General features: G+C 45.6%; 1 protein-coding gene across 1 annotated transcript in view; it reads right to left on the bottom strand.

Moving 5' to 3' along the window:
* Ephb1 (EPH receptor B1) overlaps positions 1–25,785 on the bottom strand; it is a 298,584-nt gene that overhangs the window by 102,472 nt on the left and 170,327 nt on the right. The window contains exon 5 of the mRNA XM_042054742.1: positions 14,454–14,789. Coding sequence (XP_041910676.1) covers positions 14,454–14,789 — 336 coding nt within the window. The remainder of the gene's footprint in view (positions 1–14,453; positions 14,790–25,785) is intronic.

Consider the following 25,785-nt stretch of genomic DNA (forward strand, 5'->3'; position numbering starts at 1 on the left):
CCTGGGACTTGCTATGTCGCCAACCTGGCCTATCTGACTAGCTCCATTACAACGAGAGACTCCGTCTCAAAATTACAAGGAGGAAAAATCCTGAGGAATGACACCTGAGGTTATCTTCTGACCTCCACATGCACCTACACATCCCATAGGTACCTGTACACATATCAACACACACACACACACACACACACACACACAAAATAATGCTTCTGTGAGCATTCATAGACCAGTTTCTGTGTGGCATATGCTAGCATCTCTCTTGAGGGTAAACCTAGGATTGAATTGCTGGAGCATATGGAAATACCAGCCTCGTGTTCTCTGTCTAGAATATCATTTCCCAGCCCAATCGTCCCTGGACTCATAACTTGCCTTCTCTAATATAGACCACAGCTGTGAAGAAAGGTGGATAAGGAATAATAAGCAGCCCAGAGCAGTAGGAATTATTAGAAATGAAGGAGGGCTATATTCAGGGTTCCTACAATGCTGCTGAGAGACAGGTTCCTATCCTAGCGTGGCCTTCTGATTACTCTGTGATCTTGAGTTAACCCAAAGCCTTAACATCTTTGAAGCTTGTATTTTTCATCCATGCAACAGGAATGGTAATCCTCACATTATGAAATTTCCAAATATTCTGTGCCATGTGTGGTCTAGCACTCCTGTCAGGATGGGTATTTGGCATCCACCTGCAACTCTCCTTCTGGGACTAGCGCCGCTCACACATGCAAATCAATCCCTGGGCATAGCTCCCCAAGATAAATGTGAGAAGCACAATCCAATCCAGTGGTGGCCTTGGATATTTATTTTATAAATACTTTCAAGGCAATAAATAGACATGTCAACCAAGTCAAGGTGGAGGTGCTAGGCAGGAGCAGGATGGAGACAGGGAAGGCAAACCAAACGGGGCTAGAGGTGGAAGAGCCACTTTCCAGAAGAGAAATGACTTCCCTGTGAAATATGAAGCCTGGAGTCTGCCTGTTTTCTCCAGAAAGCAATTTAGGAAGAAAGAAGTGCCTGCCTAGTTCCCAAGAATAAGGCCACCTCTGACTCTGGGGAGGGAGGGAGCCATCCCCTAGACACCCAGTGCCATGACCTGAGTGTGCCTGCGGCTCTACCACAGCCTCTTCACACTTCTTGTTATCTCCATGAGCCTCATCCTACTGTCTCAGAACACATATCCCACCTACGGACCTCTTCACTTCAAACTGCTAGACCAGCCTTCCCGAAGCTTGACATTATCCATGTTACCCTGACACCCCAAAACCTTTAGTGGCTCCCCATCGGGAAAAGTCCTAACTCTCTCCTTAACATTTACAGGTGTGGCAGGCATTAATCGCGGCAGGCTCAGGAACCTGCTTCTCATGTTTAACTGTGACCCGCCTTCATGACACTGTGAGCCTTTAAAAGCACTGCCGTGTGTGACTTTGCCCATCTCAGGCTCTCGCTGTTGATAGGGTCATTGGGGAATGTGCTCGACATGTGAATCAGCATGCTATAATCTAACTTTCCAGACACTCTGTTCTCCACCACTGGAGTAAGGTCTTCGGGGCAGGAGGCATGGTTTTAGCCATTTCACATAAAACCAGTATCATTAACCATGATAGATGCCTGACAAAACTTTCCTTTTACCACAAAGGTTGGGGAACTCCTTCAAAGTCCTCAGAGGAAAGAGGGAGGAGTGGAAAATGGCTTAGTTCTACCAGACTTGGGTATTAGTATTTAGAAGAGGGTGGGAGAAGGGAAGCGGAGCTGTGAATCCTGGGAAGGGGGACAGGGAACAAAGATAAGTATGGAGTTCCAAGGAAGCAGCGACAGAACTTCTGTATCTGCATAGATGATGAAATCCAGGATGCTGAGTCCTGAGTCAATCCTCATCTCTGGAGGACACTAAGCTGCTGGAAACCTCTGAAGGTCCCCCTGGGGCCTCGGGGTTACATTGTGTGAGTTCCTAGAAAGGTAAGGACGACAGAATTAGGAGAGGCCCTTTGGGAGTGGCTGGTTGTCTTTTCTCTCACAGAAAACACATCCATGGGGCAGGGAGGGGGCAAACCTGTGTAGAAATGTCAATTAAAGAGTCCAGGCCCACAGGTACTGGTGGCAAAGAATGACTTGCACCCTGATGACTTGAGTTTCTGGTGACATTTCCATTCTAGAAAGAAACTGGGCTAAGAAGACCCTGCCTTGAGAACTGGCTCATCCCACTGCACAAATACGCTTGAATTTTACATTAGGAAGCCTGACTCATTAAATACTTTTGGTGCAGTAACACTTCTGGTCAAAGTAGATTAAACAAATAAGCAATTAGTTGCAAGCCTGGATATGAATACAAAAGCAGAATTAATTATTTCTCTTATTGTTTTCTCCTATTGTGAACACTGGCTTCATGTTTTATTCTGGGAGTTAACTCTGGCACTTCCTTTCCAGTCCCTCCCTAACCTGGAATTACCTGAGGTCAGAGGACATCCTGGGAATGCAGGAGGTATTGCTGTCACGGGATACTGGTTGAGTCACAGGGTGGGCTCCATGACAGAAAATGAGGGCTGAGCTGGGTGAGCTGACAGAGCTTCATGGCCACAGGCAGAATCATAAGCTCTTCCTTCCATTAAGGGTTTGGTTCCAAGCCAAAGGGGTGTGTGTGTGTGTGTGTGTGTGTGTGTGTGTGTGTGTGTGTGTGATGCACATACACCTGGAATCTGTGGATGACATCTTTTCTGAAAAAATATGGGTTTAATGCAGGAACCTCCTTTCTTCTATTATATCGCATGTATGCGGGAGATACTCTTCACTGAGACCATCCACCCCACTATGTCAATTCTCAGAATGGGGTCCCAGATCAGCATCACCAGGGACCTGGCAATAATGCAGATGTCTATTCCCACTCCTGGCTAAACCCAGACCTGGGAGAGGTGGACCCAGTAATCTGGGCTTAAGGATGCTTCCAGACTTTCACAGGCATCTGGTGCGTGCTCAGGGTTGGAAACTGCTTATCTACAAATCTGGAAATCCGAAATGTTAAGCTCTGAGAGGACATCCCGGTCACTCAATTTTCTGTCAACTCGTCGAATTTCCAGATTAGAGCGCTGAAGGCAAGAGAGGGAAAGTAACTTCCTTAAGTCCCCAGCAAGTTAATGCACAGCCAGAAATAGCCTGGCCTCCTTTCCAGGACTGATGCTAGCTGGCCATCTATGCTGTCCTTACGCTCAGGAACTCAGCAATTCCACTGTCCCTGGAGGATGCCTTGCACCAGAGTGGGAGGCAGTTAGCTCATGTCACTCACTGTCTTCAGGGATCCTTACATTCCCAGAGAGATCGGGAGCTCCCTGCAACCCCTCTCATGCAAGAGTGGACAACATTACTCCAGTCAATAGCCCTGCCATGCAATTCTGCTCCTGGTACTCCAGCTTGGCCTGTCCCCACAGCTCCTTCTCCCTTGTAAGGGGACCAGAAAGATAACTCAGAAAACGATAATTTACTGTAGAAATGACAGCAGATCGGAGTTGTGGGGCCCTGTGGAGCTATATGTGTCGGGGTTGGGGTAGGGCATTACTCATCAGGAGAGGCTGTCCTCGGGTGTCAGCCAGGATCACGGCTGTGGCACATAAGGTCCTGAGGACCTCTAGGTTATCTGACATGCTCTGTTCAGCTGCCTCCTGTGGGTTTAACTGCCTTTCCTGGTATAAGATGAGTGCCAGCCCCTTTGGGCTGATATCTGATCACAGAATATCTCACTAGGAAGTCCACCACCCTGGTGGGGCTGGCAGGCTCTGGAAGCAACAAAAGATACATCACAGTGGGTTGTATGTCCTGGTCCCTCCTCCATATCTCTCAGCTAGACGTGTTCAGCAGAGTCCCCACAGCGGCTGGAACTCCTCTGTCGTCACCCTAAGGCTGGCACTGCACTGTCCTCCCCTGGGCCTGGAGCTCCAAGCCCCTTTGTCTGATGACCCAGGCCCTTTTCTCATCAGAGTGGCTCCCTGGCAGCCAGTCACCCTCCTGCAACACACACTGTAAGTTCCTCCTTGTGTTCCACCATCCCCACTGTATCTCTCTTCCCTCTACCTTGGCTTTACCATCCCTTCAAGGAGCACATTCCTATTGGACCTACCAAAACGGCCGCTCAGAAACCAGTTCCCACTACCTCCTCTGCCAGCATTCTCTCTATAACCATGTGAGGAAAAGCTCTCCTCAGAGGCGCCTCTGCCCTGCAGCTCTCTTCAGTGTTGGTACTTTGCCACTGTACTCCAGCTGCCCCTCAGAGGCCGGAAGTGGGGTGTGTCCTTCCCGTCTCTCATTACTTCTCTCACATTATCTCTCAGCATCTCCTGAAACCTATGCAGAAGTGCCACACATCTGGACTACCACTGCCCAGGCCCTGAGACAACCATGCATGTCTTCCCTTCCCTCTGTCGCCTCCCCATGCATGGCTGCATTTATCTTTCCTTCCACCACCAGCCTTACTCTCTAGAGAATGATTCCCATGTCCTCTCCCTGAGTAACTAACCTTTCCTTCTTTCAACTCTACACCTCTCCCTTGTCTGCTTAGCCCATGGTGTGTGCTTGGACTGTACCTCACCCAAAGTTACTCCACTTTCAATTATACACCAAGTGTTGTACTTCCCCAGCACCATCTTTGATGACACATTGTAATTCCTCCTGGCTTCACCTGCCCTTGGTGGCCCCATTTCCACCCACGAGTAGCCAGCCCCCTTCTGAGTGCTCATTGTCCCGCTCAGGTTCTGTCTTTCCAGTGATGTAATCTGAGGTACTCATGCCCTCAGGCGTGGGCGTCTTCCTCTTTCCACATCGTACTATTGTCAAAACTCAACCCAAAGATAGACCGCTGGTCCCTCTGTAGGGTCTGCTCTCCAGGAGGCACCCTGACTGCCGGAAAGGCCACACAAAAGGGTAAGGCATGCAGGAGGTGGGGGTGTCTTTGTAAACACATGATTATCAGCTTCAAATGAGCTCTCAACATGTTCTAGAGACCCAGGTTTCTCTGGCAATTCCACCTCCCATCCTCTGTAACTGTTCATTAAGATTTATTCCACTCCCCTCAACTCTTTAGCTCCAATACGATCCCCTTCGCTCTTGGCGAGCAAACTTATTTCCCACTTCACAGAGAAAACTGAAGCCTGATATCCAGCTGCATAAACAACACTTGGAACAGGCACTCAAATCCTCCACAATTCGCCATGGGTAGGCCCACACCTGTCTTCTAGATGCTGTCTCCAAAGGCTTCCGGAAGCCCCTGGGATATCTCCTGGGTGGTTGCTAGCCATTGTCTCATTCTCCTGCTTCGCTTTCTTTGTTCTCAATGTCAGCTGCCTGCAAGACCCCTCAAGGAAAGCTGCTCATTAAGTCAGATTACATTCTCCTCTTGAGGACCTGCAGCCCTGTGAATACACCGTTTCCGGGGCTTCTTTAGGCAACACTGAGCTCACTGTAACCGAGAGCTCCCTTCCTCTCCCTATTAATTGTGGCACCTCATCACAAAGCCTCAAGCCTGCCTCAGACCTTACAACATCCTCCACACAGAGACACTTACCTTGCTGTCCCCATCTTCAATCTCAACACTCATCCCCAAGGAGGAAACAGACACCAAGGAAACCTTACTGCCCCATCTCTACCTAGCTTCCTGCACACCTGCTTCTTTAAAAGCATCCCTCACCCTGCAGAGGACAATGCCATCGTTTTACGAGGCAGTGTCTGTGGATTCTGTGGATATGATCTGAGGCACACGGGAGACTATAGCAGAAGACACGGTGCTGAGGTACAGGAATCGCCTGGAGGCATGAGATCTCATCCTCTTCCTGCTGGACTCACCAGGAGGAGAAACATGATTATAATGTGTGTGTGAGCACATGTTCTCTCTCTCTCTCTCTCTCTCTCTCTCTCTCTCTCTCTCTCTCTCTCTCTCTCTCTCTCTCTCTCTCTCTCCTACACACACACACACACACACACACACACACACACCATACCCTTTATTGCCCACCCAGGAATCACTATGTCATCCATGTGGCTAGCAATGTTTAAGGAAGGACAAAGCCACACTAGGATATTTCTATGGGGCAGATACATCACAGGGAACATGACTGGTCCCTTGTTCTGTCCTTACGTACTGGAAGAAAAGAAAGAAGAACAAAAAAGAAAAGAAGGAAATGATGTTTTAAAATCTTAGGGTTTGATGCTATAGCTACCATTCTATAGTTAAGCAGACACTGATTCCACGGCCTAGGGTGCTTGCTGGCAGAGTCCCCTTTCCCCTACAAAATATTTGTGGTCCAGCACTGCCTTTATTTACCCAGAACATTTGCTGTGCCTTTTCCCCCGTCTTTCACATCCGCTCTGAGAAGATGTTAATTTTCTGAAATTAAACACTTAGCTTGATTACTGTTTTGTTAATTGCTGCATTCAAAAACCCCTCATGCTCCTGCCTGTTTAACATGGATGGCGCTGTGAAAATGACAGGCAGGGAGCTGGGATGCAGGTGGACAGACAACAGCACTGGAATGCCATCCCAGCTAGCCACCACTGTGCCTGCCTACCAGTCCTTCCCTGCCAGTGGGGACTAAGGAGAGTAGGCCAGGTCATCGTACAGTGGTTCCCACAGGGCCACCTTAAGGGGATACAATACATAAGAGGTGCCACACCTCATCAGTACCTGGAGGGGTTACGGGCTTAATTCCAATCTAGTCCCAGAATGAAATGCCTGACGGAGAAACCATGGTGAGAGCTGAAGCTAAATCATCTGTTGACGCTGGAAATTGATTTCAGAAGACTGAGGCATTCATTATTAATTTATTGGTTAATATTTGTGGAAGGTTTTCTATGTTTTAAGCATCTAGCTAGACACAGGCTTCCGGAGTCAATACCATAGTTTCAGGGAGTGGTCTTCTGGAAGTTGGCTCGCTCGTGGAGGGTGCTTACCACTGGAATGTTGTGGTGGTTTGAATGAGAATGTCCCCATAGGCCCATATATTTGAATGTTTGGTTCCTGGTTGGTGAAACTGTTGAGAAGGATTATGAGGTATGGCCTAGTTGAAAGAGGTATATCACTGGGACTGGGCTTTGAGATTTCAAAAGCCCACACCATCCCCAGTTAGTTCTCTCTGCCTCGTGCTTGCAGATCAGGATGCAAGCTCTCGGCTACTGCTCTAGCACCATTCCTGCCTGCCTGCTGCCATGATCCCTGCCTTGAAGGTCATGAACTCCAACCTTCTGGAGCTCTAAGCCTCCAATAAACTCTTCTATAAGTCACCTTGGTCATGGTATCCCTTCACAGCAACAGAAAAGTAAGTCAGAAGTGCACAACAATCAGGAACCCTCTCCAACCTTCTACTCTCTTTGCCAAGACCACAGTGCCAATGATAGATACTTCATAACCTAGCTTATGTCTCATGTGGACTTTGCATGGATTGGGAGCTCCCTGCCATCTCCTTGTCAGCGGCCCCACTGTCATCTCATATGCCATATACTCATAGTACTTGATCCAAGATGGTGTAAGCGGAACAAACAAGTCCCCGGGTTCCTGGTGACTCTGGTTATTTTAGCAGTGTTGTAGGGGAGAGCCATTCTCAGCTCTCAGCATCACTAGCTGTAAGGCAGTACCAGTAATAAAGAATTCTGAAACCCAATCTTTGTGTGGCCTACCCACAGAAAGATCAAGCTAGTCCAGTAAGCTAGCAATAAACTATCCCATCCAACACAGTTGCTGTAGAGAAACTGACACCAGAAACTGAAGTACTCTCTGGAATTTGCATGGGTTTATCCCCTAAGTCTCAAGCAAGGAGTAGGGTTCAGACCTTCAAGTTACAGCACAATCACCAATCCACTTAAGGCTGTCCTGGGCCTCTCAGCCTGGCCTCAGTGGGTGCTGTGAACTAACATAAGCTTCCTGAAGACATGGATTTTTACCTGGTTTCTTCCCTGCTATGTCCACAGTGTCTGAACAAAATATGATTAACAGAGGATGTCAGTGCATAAAATTTGTTAAGAAAGTAGATGGAAAATGTGTAGGACTTGAGCCAGCACCTGCTTAGCGTCACAAAGGTTACATTAAATGATTGTATTTCCAAAATCCAAGTGTTCAAAGAGATGGACCAGTCTCCTTGTAAGGGTAGCTGAATCTCTTTCTGCTCCTCTGAGTGGCTCATCATAAGCATCATCGTAAGCATTAGTTCTCTAAGTTCTTTTAGGAGCCACAGTGGAGGAAGCTATCTGGTCATCTGGCTGATCTGGAAGAGGTCCTAATATGTTACCTGTAGACTTCCAAGACACCTTCTAGTTGCCTAGCTCCAACCAGACACATGTATCAATTGCTATCTGTGGGGAATAAAGCTCTCCAACACATATTTGAAAGGCTCACTGCGCCTGGCACTCTGTAGCTCTTTCAAGGAAGATGGTGGTAGATGAGAGAGCCTACATTTTCCCCAGAGCTCTCCATGCAGGGGAAAACAAAACCCCAAAGCTGCAGAGGGCTGATACCCACAACCCTGGGCATGAGCAGTGCCATAGTTGAACATGCTGACCTCAGTCCTACCGATAATACTCCAGTGCCTGCCCATGGCCTTTCTAAAGTCAAGGCCTTTCTAAGGCCACTTGCAAGTTTCTTCTCAATGGCAAGACTTAAGAAACAACCAGAACCTGCCTGGAGTTAGCAATAAGAGAACAGCAATGAAATGAACTATGAAATTGAATTAAGAACAGTGAAAATTTCATTTCCTTAAGGTTTTTTTTTTAAAAAAAAACTTTTCTTTATTTACTTCTTTCAAGGTTTTCTTTAAAGTCATTCCAGTCTTTTTAAGCCCTGACTCAATCTTTTCCCTGCTTCAGAGCAATTCTCACCCACTCTTTTCCAATGAGACCAGGCTTTAAAAATGAACTGGTTCCAGCATATGGGATCTTAAAGCTCTACATTTTTACAGGCAGCGTGTAATATTGTTTTAATATTTAATTTTGAGATTTACATAATATCTTTCCTCCAAAGAGCTCGATATATTGCAATATCGTAAATTCCTTTTCATATTCAAAGATTATTCTTTATGCATGCAAATACTATATTTAACCAAGGAATAATGCAAATTAGGTGATGGATTCAGAGGCATTGATGTTCTAGGTAATTCTTTTGTAGGAAAAGCGGTGCTTCTAAGTGATTTTAATTGCCTAAGAACTTCAAAAATGCCTTGAAAATGGACAAACTGTAGGAGCTTTTGACTATCAACAGAAACAGCGTAGTTATTTTAGACAACACTAAGTAATAGATTGTGTCTGTGTTGTGGTCATGATGGATGGAATTGCACATGCAGGGGCCCAGCAGACCATACATGAACTGTATGCAATAGAAATGTCACCTATAACTCCAGCTGATAGAATCATCTGAGTAAGGGAGGCAGTGGTGCTTCTATTCTCTCTCTCTCTCTCTCTCTCTCTCTCTCTCTCTCTCTCTCTCTCTCTCTCTCTCTCTCTCTCTCTCATACACACACACACACATACACACACGGTTTAAAAGTAAAAGAGGCAGAGGGCATCTCTGAGAGGCAGGACCTCCCTGAGTGAGATACTGGGCACCCCTGCGTCACACCTTCATCATTATCTCATTGATGCAGACTTGGTATCCTCCTTTCTGATGCCTGTTCCAATCAACACGACATGGGCAGATGGATACAGATAACATCAATCCCAAACAACGAGACTCAGAGGCCTTAGCAGGAAACATCTGAGGAAGGAAAGTCAAGCAATTTGCTCAGGACATATCCCCAGAAATGATGCTAATCTCCCAGCCCCTGGCAGGACGTAGAGTGATTTCTCCATCTTCTGTCCCATTTACTTGTTGCTATAGTACCAGGAGGCAGGTTATCATGGTTTTCATTTCACAGGTGAGAAATGAGAGATGTTGACAGTTAAACGAATTTTTGAGAATCATGTGAGGAGCAGAGAGGGTATCCAACCTAGGACATCCTATGTGAACCCAGGAGGTGAGGAAGATGCCTGCCCCAGGCAAAATGCGGCTCAACAGTGCAGTAGCTCATGTTAAAGCTTGGGTAAATCAGATTTGCCCTTGGAATAAGAGGCTACCAACCATAGCCAGCAGGCCAAATCCAGAATTGGATTTGTTTGGCTCTCAAGTACTTAAAATTTTCTAGTCAGTTGTCAACATTTGAAATCCATATTGCTGGCTTAGCAAATCAGGCAGTGCACACTTGCTGGAACAGGGTGATGACTGCCCATATGTCCTGCCATTCTCTGTACTCTCCATCAGTCCCCCCTAGCCCAACTGGTTTCCTTCCATTATTGTCTGGCCTTCTGGCCTTTGAGTTTGTTCCCTTTGGCCTGAATAACCTCAAACCAGGCCTTGGTATGATTCATCTCCCCACTCCCAAGCTCTCAGGGGCTCCTTTCCCTGACTCTGATACTTTGGGGCTAGCCAGCAGAGAGAGACGTGACGCTTGTCATTCATTCACTTATTTCTCTCTGATGGTCGGATGATCTGGCCATCAGAGTAATCTGAGGCCAGGTGCCAGAGAATGACTGTGGGTGCTCGTGATGATGACAGCCTCCCTGCAGATGGTTTGGCCACAGGAACAGGGAGAGTTTTACCTGACCCAGCCTATTTTAAACTCACAGCAGTTGCATTCAGTGCGAGGAGACATCCCTCCAGCCCTCACATAAATCTGAATTGCATAATTCATGACCAGCCCTGACCAAAGATGATGAACATTTTTTTGACAGCTAAAGTGGTCCAGCTACATGGCACTAGCTTAGAGAGAGTTTATAGGTTATATGTCCCCCCATAATGTGATTTTTGATAGGTTTGAAGATAAAATGATCACAAACCTAAGTCTGAGATTTGGGAACACTATTTATTCTCTGGTGCTTTAGATGATGGGAAACTTCTAAAACACTCCAACCTGGTTTCTTCATCTGAGTTACAGCTCTGCAAAGAGCTTGCTAGGGGTGGACACACCGGAGGTGCTCAGAAGTAGCAAAATGCCTTTGCCCTGACTGTATCCTGGGTGACAGTCCTCTCATGATAGTAATCAAGGGAACCAAGGTCCTAGAATGTCATGATTAGGACTGTGATGGAGGACAGAGACTCTGAATCACAGGTGGCATCTCATCACAGCTTGAGTCTGAGTGAAGAACTATAGGCCCCTTGTCCAATGGTATGCTAGAGAACTACAGAATTCCATCCCTGGGGGACCAGAAAAGTCTCCTGTCATGAACTACTAAATGAGAAACTTAGAGAAACCATCTACTTTTAGGACACGATATAGGAAGGCTGAATCCAAGATGTGAGATCATGGTCACTCTCTCCATTCCCTTCCATCTTGGATTCTCCAAATCCCCACAAACCTCTACTTCATTATCAGAAAGATGGGTAATGATCGTGTAATTATGAGGATTAAATGAGGCTACTCATAGTTCTTTGTGAATATAAAAGAATACACATAAGAGGTATCCATGGTAACCTTTACTCTATTTATCCATGTGGACCCACCCAATAGTGCCCAATCAGTCCACAGTTCAAGCAGTTCCTGGCTCAGGTAATACTCACAGGTTAACTTAATGATTGATTTAAGGACTTCTCTTGGTCAGATTTTTGGTCTGCCTTCTACTTTCAGGAGAGTGGCAGCCACAGACACTAGCATGGATCATACTGTAAGGCCGGGGGAGTGGGGCAGTGGGGAAAGGCTACTACCATCTCCAACACTAGATGTACTTAATGGTGTCCCGAGAAGGTTAGTCACGTTATGACTTGTGGTTACACACGGGTACACCCACTTCATTCCCCACATTGAGGTTTCAGGATGCCTACTATTAGTCTCCTAACTATGGTAAGATGCACACATGGTAAGCCGCTCACATTTCTAAATTGTTCTTGCAAAGACATGGGGTCGAGTATTCATTTTGTGTAGATGGAGCGGCGGGGCTGCGTCCCGCCACCCGGTTAGCTTTGCACCCGAAATAATTACACAGAATCTGTATTCTTTTAAACATTGTCTGGCCCATTAGTTTTAGCCTCTTATTGGTTAATTTTCACATTTTTAACCCATATTTAGTAATCCGTAATCCGTGTAGCACCATGAGGTGGTTGCTTACCAGGAGAGATCTTAATCTGTTCCTCCATCAATTTTGGTCATTCCTACCTTTAAAAAAAAATGCCACTGGTTGAAGATGACTTGCACTCATGTACAAAGTCACCAAATAGACACTATTCCTTAATGCTACACAGCACACAGACTAGGAGCCACTAGTCAATCTGATACTGCTTTAGATGAACCACATGCTACCGAGAAGCTATTGCATCATCCTCTTGCCAATTATAAACTTTCAAAGTTCCAGAATTATCAAAGAAGAATTCTATATTGGAAGGTTATAATGAAGTAAAAAATAGGGGAAGGTTAGGAATAAAGGATCTGTTAGAATAAAGAGCATGAGAAATGTGTTTGCACAGGCGTAAATGAGTGGGGATAAAAATAAATATTTTGAATGTTGGTAATGCAGGGCCCCTTTTAGGAGCCCTGGTCCCTCTGCTCCACTGAAGCCCGGGAAGGTGCAGATGGCAAGACAAGCAGATGGGCAGGTTCTGGAATAGCAGGGGAAGGGAAGGGAGGGGAAGAAATAAAAGCAAACTGATATAAGTGGCAGGTTTATTCGCACATGCTTAGAGAGAGAGAAAAGACAGCCAAGCCCAGAGTAACATGACAGCCTGGCAGGATCGTTATTCCCAGAAGCTGGGACACAAAAATATTTCAGCCAGTTTCCTGCCTTAACTCTCCAAGGGAAATACTTGCTAACAAAGACTGCCCATGTTACATGCTCAGCAATAATGTAGAAAATGCCATTCCATTTTTCTGGGAAAGACAGACTGGCCCAACCTTTGTCTCCATGGCACTGGGCTACGGTCACCAGCTGGAGGTTTCTACACTTCCATTCTTATTTTCTCACTATACCCTTCTGCATACAAACACGTGATCATACACATACATACAAACACACCACATGAACACACACACGCCCCCACATGTGCGCGCGCGCACGCAGGCACACACACACACACACACACACACACCAGCACAGCCATCTGGACAGCCATGTTTTCCCATAACACTTTCTTTTCTTCTCAGTTCTGACAGCATTAACCCAAGAATCATCTGCCATCAAAAATGCCTGATATTAAAAGGGGTGGAACAAGTTTGAGGATGGGATATTTAAGGGTAGGACAGGATGGCGGGAAAAAAAGGAAATCAAGAAATGGGATACGGAACAAAAAAGAAAGCAAAGAAAGGTACTTAGTTTCTGCTATTCTGTTAACGAGTTATCCTTATAGAACATTTTATTAAAACTATATAATTACAAATAAGATAATCGTTCAGTTGATGACCCCTGTCACCTATAGATGTGATATTCACTTGCCCTCTGAATCTTCTTCCCCCATACATGGGATAAGCATTTCTTTTCCTTTTTACTGCCAGTGTATAGCACGTTATGCTCAGAACACCACACCTTACAACTCTGCGCTTTAGGTCAGTGCCTTGTAAATTATTCCATTAATGAGCTCCATGGGATGAACAACTGTGTCTCAGTATCGCTGTGTCTCTCACGGCATCCGAATCCACAGCATGGTATAAAGTGGGTGCTAAATAACTCTCTCTTAATAATGAATGAGTAAATAAACGAGCTAGTGCATGAATGGACTGGCTAAGCAGATATAAAAGGAAACGGTGGCTCTACAAGGTGTAGAAAGCAATAATGGGGAAGGATGGGGAGAGTAAGAAATAAACAGAGACAGAAAGATGTGTTCTGATCTACGCACGCTGCAGAGCTACTCAGGGTCCTATGCGTCTGCCATTATTGTCTATCCGAGGTCTCTGTAGCACTGTAACCTGCACCCGGGAAGGCTGCACTACGGAGAAACAAGAGTGTACTAGAAAATGAAGTTCGTTTTATTGGCTTTTCTATGAAAGCACCACCGGTGTTCCAGCTCCCAAAGATGAGCAATGCCCCCACCACTCATTCCTCTATCTACCCAGCCACCCATCTTTCTGTCTGTACAGGCATCGATCACCCATCCGTTCTCTCATCCATCCATTCTCTTGCCATCCATGTATCCATACACCATCTAACCATCATCCCTCCAATCCATTTGCCCAGTAGCCCTTACTAAGGCCTGACTGGATGCAGAGTACCAGACCCCCTCTCCAGCTTAGATACACATATTTGCTTTGATGCTGGGCACAAGAAAATCCCCTAGTTTCCAGCTCACTTTTGAGGTTGAAAGATGACATCAGTTTCTTCCACAGTCATAAGCATCTGTCATCTGACTTCTTTAGTCCTATAAGGAGGCCTGAAGGCAGGTTGGTGGGATGGATGTGGCTTTGGCTATGACCGTACATAGAGATGGATGAAAAGGCAGCCACACAGACAGACATACACACAAAAACCTCCAGACTCACCAGCCTGGTTTGTGGTGATGTTGACGGAGACGTGTTGTGGGGGAAAGGGACTCTTGCTAGAGACTCCATTGATGGCCTGGATATCAAAGGTGTAGGGGGTGTGGGCCCAGAGGCTACTGATGGAGACACGACACTCAGTCAGGCCCAACTGCCTGGGTACAAACTCCACATTGTCATCACAGCGGGAGCAGCTCCGGCGGTCTGCTCGGCACTTCTTGCAGATGATGTTGTAGGTCACATCGTCCCGCCCACCGGTCTCTCTTGGAGGGTGCCACTCCAGGATGATAGATGTCTCATTGACTATGGAGATGACATTTCGGGGACCTGATGGAACACCTGCAGGGAGACAAAGAAAGGTCCCGTGAGGCTGAGAAGACAGCTACTTGCTCAGCAACTCTCGAGACTGCCTTGAGTGCCCGCCCAACCTCAGCCTCATCATACACTCTCTATTCCTCAGCCCCAAAGCTTCATGCTCAAAACCGTCATAGAAGGTAAAATGAGATAGACAAAGATGACAATCTGTCCCCAATTCTCTTTTCCATTTTTCCTACTCTGACTTGCTTTCTTTTGATCAGGTGTGCCAAAGGAGAGAAACGTCTAGAGATGGGAGTTCAAGTCTTTTTATTTATTTGTTTGCTTGCTTGTTTGTTTTTGGTTTTTTTTTTTTTTTTGGATACAGGGTTTCTCTGTGTAACAGCCCTAGCTGTCCTGAAACTCACTCTGTAGCTCAGGCTGGCCTTGAACTCACAGAGGTTCGCCTGCCTGTGCCTCCCGAGTGCTGGTATTAAAGGCATGCACCACCACCACCTGGCAAGTTCAAGTATTTTTGTTTTTAGGACCAAGCCCCATCATCCATGAATGTTTAGAGTTACTATATATGTATCTAAGACAGTTACTGAATTTATTACTTTTTCTTCTTTGGAATAGAGCTCAATAATATATGAGCAGCCCTTCCCCAAACCTCTACAGACCCTAGAATCATAGACAAAATTCCATACAATTTAGTATTCATATGTACGGCTCAGGGCTGTGTCTCTATAGGAAAGGCTGTCAGAGCAGCTGCAGAGATGAGTAGCCACACTGTGCCAGACTGATAACTAGACAAAAGGCAGCAATGGGGGGAGGGGGGGAGGAAGTTCATATAGCCACCATCTTTGACTGAATGACACAAGAAAGCAAAAGTGTACGTTTTGGAGTAGCCAGCTATCTGCTTTATATGCACGGATTATTTACCTGCCCCTCCCTCCAAGGAATCCTACCAGGAAGATGCAGCAACCATCTCAAATGGTTAGAGAGACTAAAGCTAACATAGGAATCTAGTTATTCATCGGTCACGTGGTCTATAGGAACCAAAGTCAGAATGGATGCCCAGACTATTTCCAAAGTTCATATCCCTAAGCAGGGCCCTGCTCTTAGCACCTGCTTCCCCCCGAACCAAGCAGCCTCGCTGGGATGCTCATGGCTACTCATGATTCAAAGGGTGAAAATGCCTTGCTACATAACTCTGGGCCGTGTGCACTGGAGGAAAGCAAAACGCTGCTGAATTAATGACCACTGTGTCGACATTTTCAGATTATGCTGGAGAACCTCCTTCCTACCAGACAGGATTGATCATAGCCTTAAGTTTTTAAGCCTGAACCTTGCATATTGTCAGTGTTTAACGGATGGAAATGAATCCTGCCCGGAAGCCCCCCTTCTGGACAGCAGGTCGGCTAGAGCAGCCGTTCCCGGTAGTAATGCATTCAGAATCCACACACGTGACCATCACCAGCTGAACCAAGACATGTGTAAAGTGGTTCATGCCGGAGACAGGAATCAATTGCCAACACACAAAATGAGGGAATCACAACAAGGTCGGAGGGCACCAGGGAAGGATTCTGTGTTGAATCAGTCAACAGCAAGCAGCGAGAGCAGAAAGCAAATATTAAACCAGATTCTATTAAAACATGAAAGAAAATCAGTACTGTACTATATAAAGCCCATTAGGCCTGAGCTAAAGCATGGCATTCGTGCACACTTGTGACAGGGCTGAATTCATGAAGCCTTTTTTACTGAAGCTTTGCTAATGTTCAAGAATTCTCCACCCATCTCTCCAGAGATACACATCTCTTCACTTCAAGTCAGCACAGAACTAGCACAGGGAGAAACTAGCCCTGTCTGGGATGTGCTCTTACCAAGCCAGGACAGCCTTGCTGTGCTGTACAGCCGGTGAAGGCCCATTTTGGCCCATGTATGTCTTGAACATCTTTGCTTGCTCCAGGCTGGGGGGACTCAGCCCACAAGCTCCCACTGATCAATGCTATTATCGCTCGCCCCACTTTTATAGCAGATGGGCTTGCCTCAGCTGTAAGGCCCTCTTGTTGCAGCCTCAAGAAACACATCCTCCGAGTGGGTGCTCTGTGCTAGGTGTGGATTAAATCTCTCAAAAAGATGTTGCATCGGAGCATCCCCGGGGTTCCGAGGCTACCTTTCAGAAACAGCCTCTGGTAAAAGGCTGAGGCTTGATCAAGCGAGTAACAGCCTAGCCCTCACACTTTTCAGAGCCTGTATCCTCTAAAGAAGTCTGAACTTCAACTTCATGCCGTCCTCTGACTCCAGGTTCCAAGTGTCAACTTGCAGAAGTCTTCATTTTTGCAAACCAAACACTACCCCTGGCATCGCTCCACACTGCACTAGCTGAGCTTTTCCGGAGTAACTGTCCCTCCTTTCTCTGCGCTCAGCCACCTGCCCCCCAGCGACTTCCCTCCTCCTCCTGTGACTGTGCTCCCTTTCTCTTTTACTTGTCAAATTCAGGGGCTACAACTCAGACTCCCACACAACCCAGTCCCTGTGTTCCTGACATCCAGTTTAGTCCCTAGCCAGGCCCTAGGCATCACATCCATATCCTCCAACACACAGGTCCTCATTGTGGCCTGCAGGCCCATTTCCTCATTTCCTTCTCTCTGTCTCCCCACAGCTTCAGAATAGCCCCAGGCCTCAGCAATCCTCCTGCCTCCTTGAAGGGTGTCTCAAGTCTCCTGCCCCTCTCTCATCCATTCTCTCCTACCAGAGTGGAAATTCTAAAATACACACAGGGCCATCATGTTCCTCTGCTCAAAGCGCTGCGCCTTCACTTACCCAGAATGGCCACTCTGCTTTCCATGTGATATAGTCACTTTCCTGGGGTCTTCTTCTGGGGAGCCGATCTCCTCAGACCTTTTACCCTTGCTTCTCACAGTGTAGCCTTTTGGAATATAATGTTCCTATGACTTCCTGTTTTCCCTAAACTCTCTTGGCCCTCCCATGACCAAACATGATGTTCTCCCTGGAATTCTTTCACCTTCTACCTAGTTCAGGAACTCCAGCTCATCCTTAGAGACTCGAGGAACTATCCCCAATGTCTGTCAGTCAAGCAGTCCCTTATTGGTCTCCCATAGATTCATTTTTCATGGTACCCATTGCATAGTGAAGGTCTCTCTGGGTCATTGTCACTGTACTGTGGTCTCCTGATGAGGAGGTACCTGGCTCGTCTGAACGAGCTAAGACCACACAGCACTTTGCCTGTCCTTTGCCAGTATCCAGTGATCAAGCATGCTCTTCTCACCTGGCTTTCCGTGTGTACATCTGAAGTCTCATATGTCCATTCCCTCTAGTGAGACAGTAATGTGGGATATCTCTCTGTATGTTGGGAATATGTTTTATTATCATTGGTTAAATAAAGAAGCTGATCTGGCCAATAGTCAGGTGGAATAGAGCCAGGTGGGAAATACAAACAGAGATCCTGGGAGAAAAGGGGTGGAGTCAGGGGGACACCAGCAGCTACCAGAGAAGCAAGATGTGAGGTAACAAGCCACGAGCCTTGTGGTAAAATATAGAATAATAGAAATGGGTTAATGTATATGGCAAGAGCTAGTTAATAATAAGCTTGAGCTAATAGGCCAAACAGTTTGTAATTAATATTAAGCCTCAGAGTGGTTATTCAGTAACTGGAGGGCAGGGGAGAAACCTCCAGTTGCAAGATGGGATGGCTTTCTGTGGGCAGGTGAAAGTACCTCAAATAGATTTTGACCTCAAAAGCAGTCAAGACACCCTAAAGAGACCATAATTAGCAGAGGCTTTCATGAGATAATGTGGGGAATGAAGAGTTGGTTCTAACCATCCTTCTTCATCTGCAATCTAGGGCAGCTTGGTAGACCCATCTTGCCTTGGTGGATGCTACTTCCCATTGATCCAAGTGCCCAGAAAGAATGTCAGCAAGAAGGGACTTTTCCTTTTATATATTTAGGAACAATTTTCACATGAAATATGGTTGCTCCATTCTGATCCACATGTGCTTTTCACAGTGGTCATCCCCGTAAGGCTGTGCAGGGCAGGAGGAGGACATGGTTGTTGAGCCGGGGGTGAATAAATCTTAACATTTTCTTCTAAGTAAGCTTTCCCAGATACCCAGTGCCTTTCCTGAGAATGGAGCAGAGAGGTCTAAGAGAAGGAGGCATGCCTTATATAAATCCTCCCCCAGCCTCCTCACTGGTGAGATATGTCTTGTTTACTTCACAGATTGGGAATCAGGGCCTTCTCATGAAAACGGCTCAAGTTCGGGCCATAAGAGTGACTGGGAGTCCATTTATTATTCATTTACTCATTCATTCTTTCACTACCATAACAAAAAGTCTCTGGACTTTTCCAGCCACTTAGGAGGCGAAGGGGAGTAAGAAACAAAGCAGGCAGACTTTCCTCTGACGGAACTGGTATTTATCTCCAGAGATGGAAATCTGACAGAGCAGAAGTAAACCTGGGGATAAATGGGATGGTTTCAGATAAGAATAAGTGTATGAGATAAAACAGCCCTGGGCTCAGATCCCAGGGACAATGTTGAGCTCTGTCCCTTATTCCCATGAGGTCTGCTCTGGGTCAGACAAGCGAGTGCTTCAGGGTTTGGTGGTAAAAATGAAGATGGTCCCAGGTGTTTCAGCTCCAGCATCTTAATGAGACAGGCACATTCCTGAAGACAGGCTGCCCAGGCTCTCATGCCTGGATGAAGAGATCAGCCCGAGCAGGTCTAGACCCACACATAAATCTCACTAGAGGAAGGTACTAGGACCACTTTCTAACCATTTACGTGTTTCTCCTGGTTTGGGTGCCCAACAATTTGCCAGGACTATTCATTCAGAATGTTAGCTTCCAGCAATATCCCCAGGAAGGAGACCTAAATTTTGTAAAGGGGAGCAGAGAGGGAGGTCAAAAGATAGGAAGAAAATCTGCTGCCCTAATCAACACAAGTCCCCCTCAACTGCCTGGCTAGGCTCAGCAACACGGTCTCCTTGTCTGGGCTCCCCACTCTCATGGCTGCTCCCTCGTTTTTCTTAATTACATACAGACAGGCTTTCAGAAGCCTGTCTGATCTGTTGCCACGGTTACTACTGATGAACATATTCTGTTTAAAAGACTAGAGAAATTCAGTCCTTTGAAAGAAATAGAAAAGTGTTGAGCTGTGATTTTTCTTCTGGGCTGAGGAGGGATCATGGTGAGTCTGGGGTAATGAAGATGGGTCTCCAATGTCTTGAAGTATGTGCCCAAGGGACTGGCTCAGTCACATGTAACATGGGTGTCATGGGGGCCTCAAGGTATTAAACTTGATCCCTCTAGAGCCATGGGGCCAGCCCAAGTGTTCTAATCTTTAGATTGGATCTCCCTGCTTCTTAATGTGATTTTGGTCAGGTGACTGTGTTTAAGAGTGGAAAGACAAGGTGGGTGGCAGAAAGCCAGTGAGTTTATTTGTAGCCATCAAGCTGGAAATAAGAGTTCACTTAAGTCATCAAAGACAAAATGTGTTGAAGACAGGTAAGCTCTGAAAGCTAGTGCCTTTATCAGGAATCTTAATAAGGTCAACCTCCTGGTCTCAGAACCTCTAAATGAGTTCCAGGCCCATACAAGGAACAGGGAAGCCATATCTTGCTAATCTGCACTGTTGTAACCAAGTCTGAATCCTTAACCATCTCTCTGGGTGCGTTTGTGGGGGTCCTAAGGATGTCAGCAGTGAAAAGATGCTAACCTAGAGATACCACATGCAACCTGGCATGGTATGCCCTGCATTAGGCCAGAAAGGGTCCCTCGTACTCTGTGCATACCTCCCAAGCGAATCTTTTAAAGCATCCAGGTTTTTCTGCAGAAAAGTGAACATGTGCTCAATGCATGACTGTTCACACAGTGAGTGGGCTCACCATCGTCTTAAGCCAACCATGAACCCCTGAATATTTATACCAGGCATCTTGGACAGCTATGAGAAAATGAATTTGTAAGCAAGCCTCGATTTTTTTCATCTAAATAAAAATGAGACTGTGGCACAGTGGCTGGTCCATGGAAGAGCTGAGTATGTCAGTGGCTATAACTGTCATTATTGTCATTGTTGAATTATCAGAGACCCTTATCCACTCATCTAATTAAGACTCTCCTCATACAGTCACTCTCTTTATGGGCACAGTATTATGCTGAGCACAGTACAAGACAGGAAGATATGGAGTGATGTTGGGGAACTCGGGTGCAAAATCCAACATCTGGGCATTGCAAGTCTATATATTTAAAAGTAAAGAAAATGGGATGAAAAGTATTGCAGATGACAAGTTAGTTCCCTCAAGCTTGGATCTACTCTTGGGAGAAACATTTTGGAGATTGTTTCTGCACAATTCTGTATATTCCAGGCTATTTAGCTCCAGAAAGTACACCCAAGAAGGACTACCCTTAAACATGGGACTGTATATCCAGAAAAGTCTAGATCTTGATACCTTCTATCTTGTGACCTCTGCATATACTTGTCCCTGTGTTTTCTGGTATCATAAAAGGTAGTATTTAGGCTTTCTTGACATGCAGGCAAAGATGTCCGTCTCTGTTCCTACCAAAAGTTATGTCCTCTCTTTTGTCTGTCTTAAGAAGAAAGAGTTGAGGTAAGGTTTGGGAATGAGCCAACAGGACCTTTAATGCTCAAGACCCTTGAGTATTTTCAATCAAGAAAATCCAAACCATAATGTTCTCATGACTGAAAGGAGTCAAGATTGAAGATTGTAGTTTGAATAAGATTACTGCATGCTTAAATATAGGTTAAAGGCTTGGAAGCGGTAGCTAGGAGAATGAGAAAATGATACCAGGGTAAGGATGATGGAAAAGATGGAAGTGTAAGTGCTCAGGAACACACTGGGTGGTGTGCTCAGTGGAGACCCAACATTAGTTCTCCAAAATGAGGATCTGTCAGGGTAGCTCTTTCCTCATTGCTCACCGTGGCAGAGCTAATTAAAGGAGCTGGAACTGAGTGTTGGAAGGCTTCCCGGAGAAGCTGGAGAAGTCCTTGAGAATCTATAGAGATAGATAAGATCCAGGAGTCAGGGGCATATGGGGAAATATTGGATGTCGAGGTTTGCTATGGGTGCAAAGTATGTAGAAAATTTAATCCGTTTTATTGTTATGCCTTGCATTAAATACAGCACACAGAGACGAAAGCAAGCTTGGCTAGAAGGTGATATAACCTGGCAGAGGATTTGCTCCCAACTGTCAGAGATGTATGACAGTAACCAAATAAACATGAACATGTTTCACACTCCCTTGCCTTCTCTTCTTTGGTAACTGATTATTTGAGAGCAAAGTCAAAACAAAACAAAACAAAACAAAACAAACACTTTCTTCATCCCTTCTAGCTGCCATGGGTAGCTATGACACTTTCCAACCTGAGTTCAGCTCTCCTTCTCTCCTTGCTCTACTCACAAAGATGACTCAGATTCATCTCCCATCAAGAGGCTGAATAGGAAGCACCAGTGACTTACAGGAGAGGCTGATGAGTAGCTTCAGGACCTTGGAGAGGGAATTGTGCCCTTTTGCTTTTTTTCTTTTTTTGTTCAAATTATCTTTATTTATTTTATTTATTTATTTATTTCTCATTTTTTATTAAAGATTTCCATCTCCTCCCCTCCTCCTCCCCCTTCCCTCCCCTCCCTTCCATCCATACTCCCACTCCACCCCTCTCCAAAGACAAAGAGCCATCAGAGCCTATAATTCGTAAAAAATCCTAGAGAAGCTATATAAGAAGGTGAACCCAAAGAAAAACATATAGTTATCCTCCTGGATATTGGAAGTAGACAAGATTGCCGGACAAAAAATGGGAACATGGGGGTGGGGTGGGATGGGGGGATGGGGAGAGAAAAGTGTGAAGTGGAGGATGGGAAGCTCTTTTGCTTTTGATGAGTCTGCATTGGGCCCTCTGCATGGGGCACCATGATAGCAGGGGTCGTTGACAGCAGAGGTTATGAGATTTTGTTAAAGGGTAAGGCAGACTGTTGAAGCCATGGGGAAGTTGAGAACAAGCTATTGAGTATGTGGTGAAAAGACGTAACACAAAACAGAAAACAAGGAGTCGTTATGCCAGATATCTTCCGGTCAACAACAGAAACTGGGAAGATCTCAGGGTCACTGGGAAAAAAAATAGACCAAAGATGTCTGCAATCTGTGGGTGATGAGAACCAGGCATAGTACTCTGCCAGTGTAGAGAAGAAGGAGGTTCTTGGGGTGACCTTCCAGTAGTGGAGTTGTACCAAAATCTGCATCACAGAACAACTAGAGTCTATTCTTTTGCAATGCTGGCCGTCTTTTGAGGATCTTCTCCTCAGTATGTTGGTTGGAGCCCTGGGGTAAGGAAGAGAGGGCATTGAAACCTGGGAATAACATATAGGATGCTAATAGTCGTGTGGTCACAACCTTACAGGGACAATTGCATGTCCTTAGGAGTCAGCTTCAAATGAAGCCCTGGACTAACTCACTAGCAATGGAAAGTCTGGATTCTTTAGATTAGGATGAGTTGAATCCTGAACATTTGCAAGTAAAACCAAAAGACTGTAACTGTTCAAAAGAATTATACAGGACTTCAGTAAGTGATGGGTAGAATGTCACCTACCAGCTACACTAGCTTCTTTCCTGCTTTGCTTTCTATTGTTGGGACAGAGACCATGACCAAAGGCAACTCAGAGATAAAAGGGCTTATTTGGTTTATACAGCAGGGCATAGCAGAAGCCAAGACAGGAACTCAAGTAGGGCAGGAACTTGGAGAAAGGAACTGAAGCAGAGACTTCTTGTGTGGAGGAACACAGCTCACAGTTTGCTCTTCGTGTTCAGTTACCTTTTTTTAAAATTTTTTTATTGAGCTCTACATTTTTCTCTGCTCCCTTCCCTGTCTCTTCCCTCCCCCCTTCAACTCTCCCCCAAGCTCCCCATGCTCCCACTTTACTAAGATCTCAGTTTCCTTTTTTATATACCCCAGGACCACCTACCCAGAGGCAGCACGACCCACAGTAGGCTGGACCCTCTCACACCAATCATTAATCAGGAAAGTGCCCCACACGTTTGCCTACAGGTCAATCTGATGAAGACATTTTCTCAATACTGCTTCCCTCTTCCCAGATGACTCTAGTTTGTATTGGGCTGCCAAGCTAACAGAGCTTCTGTAATGACAGCTATCCATTTTATTCATTGAGTTGTAATGATTACTTCAAATGCAACAGCACAATCAAAACTCTGGTCTCATGGAGTTTATATTCTACTGGAGGAGTCATATAAATGGTGTCTACCCTTTAAAGGATAGATAAACGTGATATAATTGGTAGCAAGGCTCTGGTAATAAAGAACAGGAGGAAGGGAGTCAGTATGCCTGGGTGGTCAAGTGAGCCTTCTCCCAGATGAGGTTGTTTGGACAGACACCACATTGTGGTGTGCCAGGAGCCACTAACTAGACTATAGAGGGAAGTTGCTCAGGCCATAGCCAGCACCTTCAATAATTTTGAGGCAGAAGTGTGATTGGCTGCTTAAGGAAAATTGGGGGTGTATGTGTAGGTAAAAGAAAATCACTGAGTGAGAGAGATGGGGGAAAGGATGGAGAGATTAAGGTACCAATAAAGGTAGATTATCAGATTATGTAAATCCTGGGAATAGCTTGCAGGGATTTTATTTTCAGTGATATTTTACACTAGGGAAGGCTCTGAGAAAGGACATACTCAGACTCTATGTGTATATGTACACATATGTGTGTGCATGTACAAGTGTGTGTGTGTATGTGTGTGTATGAGAGAGTGTGTGCATGTATGTGTGTGTTCACACACACATACATACACACAAGGAGGCCAGAGGAGTAAGCCTGGTGTATGCTGGAATACTTTCCAAGTTTTTTGGTTTGATACCAGTTATCTCACTGATATCTTGGAACTAAGCTGGTTGCCAGGAGGCATTAGTAATTCTGCTGTGTCTCTCCTCTCAAGTGCTGGGATTTCAGGTATGTGCAGCCATTCTGGCTTTTTAACATGGGTCCTGGAATCTGAACTCAGGTCCTCATGCCTGCATAGTAGGTTCTCTTATCCCCTGAGCCATCTCTCCAGCCCCATAGTCGGACTTTCTAAGTACTACTCTGGCTGTTGTGAAAGCAAGTTAAAGGGGGATAAAAGTAGAAGCAGACAGACCAGCCAGGAGGCCACAGTAACCATTCTGATGAGGGACAACAGTGGCTTGTGTCAGGATAAAGAACAAACAAAGGAAGAGCCTCAGATTGTTTTTAAATATTTTAAATATTTAAATATTCTATAGACATTATCACCATGTTACTCTACAACCTAGTCTTTACTATCGCCACTTTTATGATGAAAAACCTTGAGGTTCAGAGAGACAAAATGACTTGTTTGTGATCAAAGATGTGTCGAGGTCGGGGGGGGGGGGTCCACTACATGGTTGTGTTCACCTTGCACCTCTTTCTTCCCAGTGAGTGGATACTTGGTGGCCAAAAGAACCCTTTGTCCACTAGTTACTCCTTGCCCTGGCTCTGATTTGTCAGAAAACTAATATTCTTTGTTCCCTACAGTAGATTTCTACAGTGAATGATTAAAAGAACAAAGAGATGGGGTTGGTCAACATTTAAAAGAGTTCTGTATTGAACTCAGAATTTTCTCTTAATAAACATTATATATAAAGCACTATATGAGGCATTTTTGTATAAGGTCTCCATGGAGCTCCTCCTTCTGGCCTTTCATTCCTAACTGATGTGCTTGGGGCCTGAACCACCTGGAATTACTCAACTGGTTTAAAACACACTGACACCTTCCTGAGCTCAGTGATTGTCACTGTGCAGGTACAAATGTGAAGACCAAATCTGACGAGGACACTAGGTCAACAATACTGTGAATCTCAAAACTCAACAGTTCTGCACCAAGACATGACAGGGACAGAGATCACAAATTGAGGAATGGCACTTGGCTCCTCTGGAATCACTTTGTAGGTGTGCAGAACCTATCAGGGCCCTCCTAGAAGCCAGCAAACTGTGAACTCTCTGGAA

The sequence above is a fragment of the Arvicola amphibius genome, chromosome 3, assembly GCF_903992535.2.
Source record: "Arvicola amphibius chromosome 3, mArvAmp1.2, whole genome shotgun sequence".
Lineage (NCBI taxonomy): Eukaryota > Metazoa > Chordata > Mammalia > Rodentia > Cricetidae > Arvicola > Arvicola amphibius.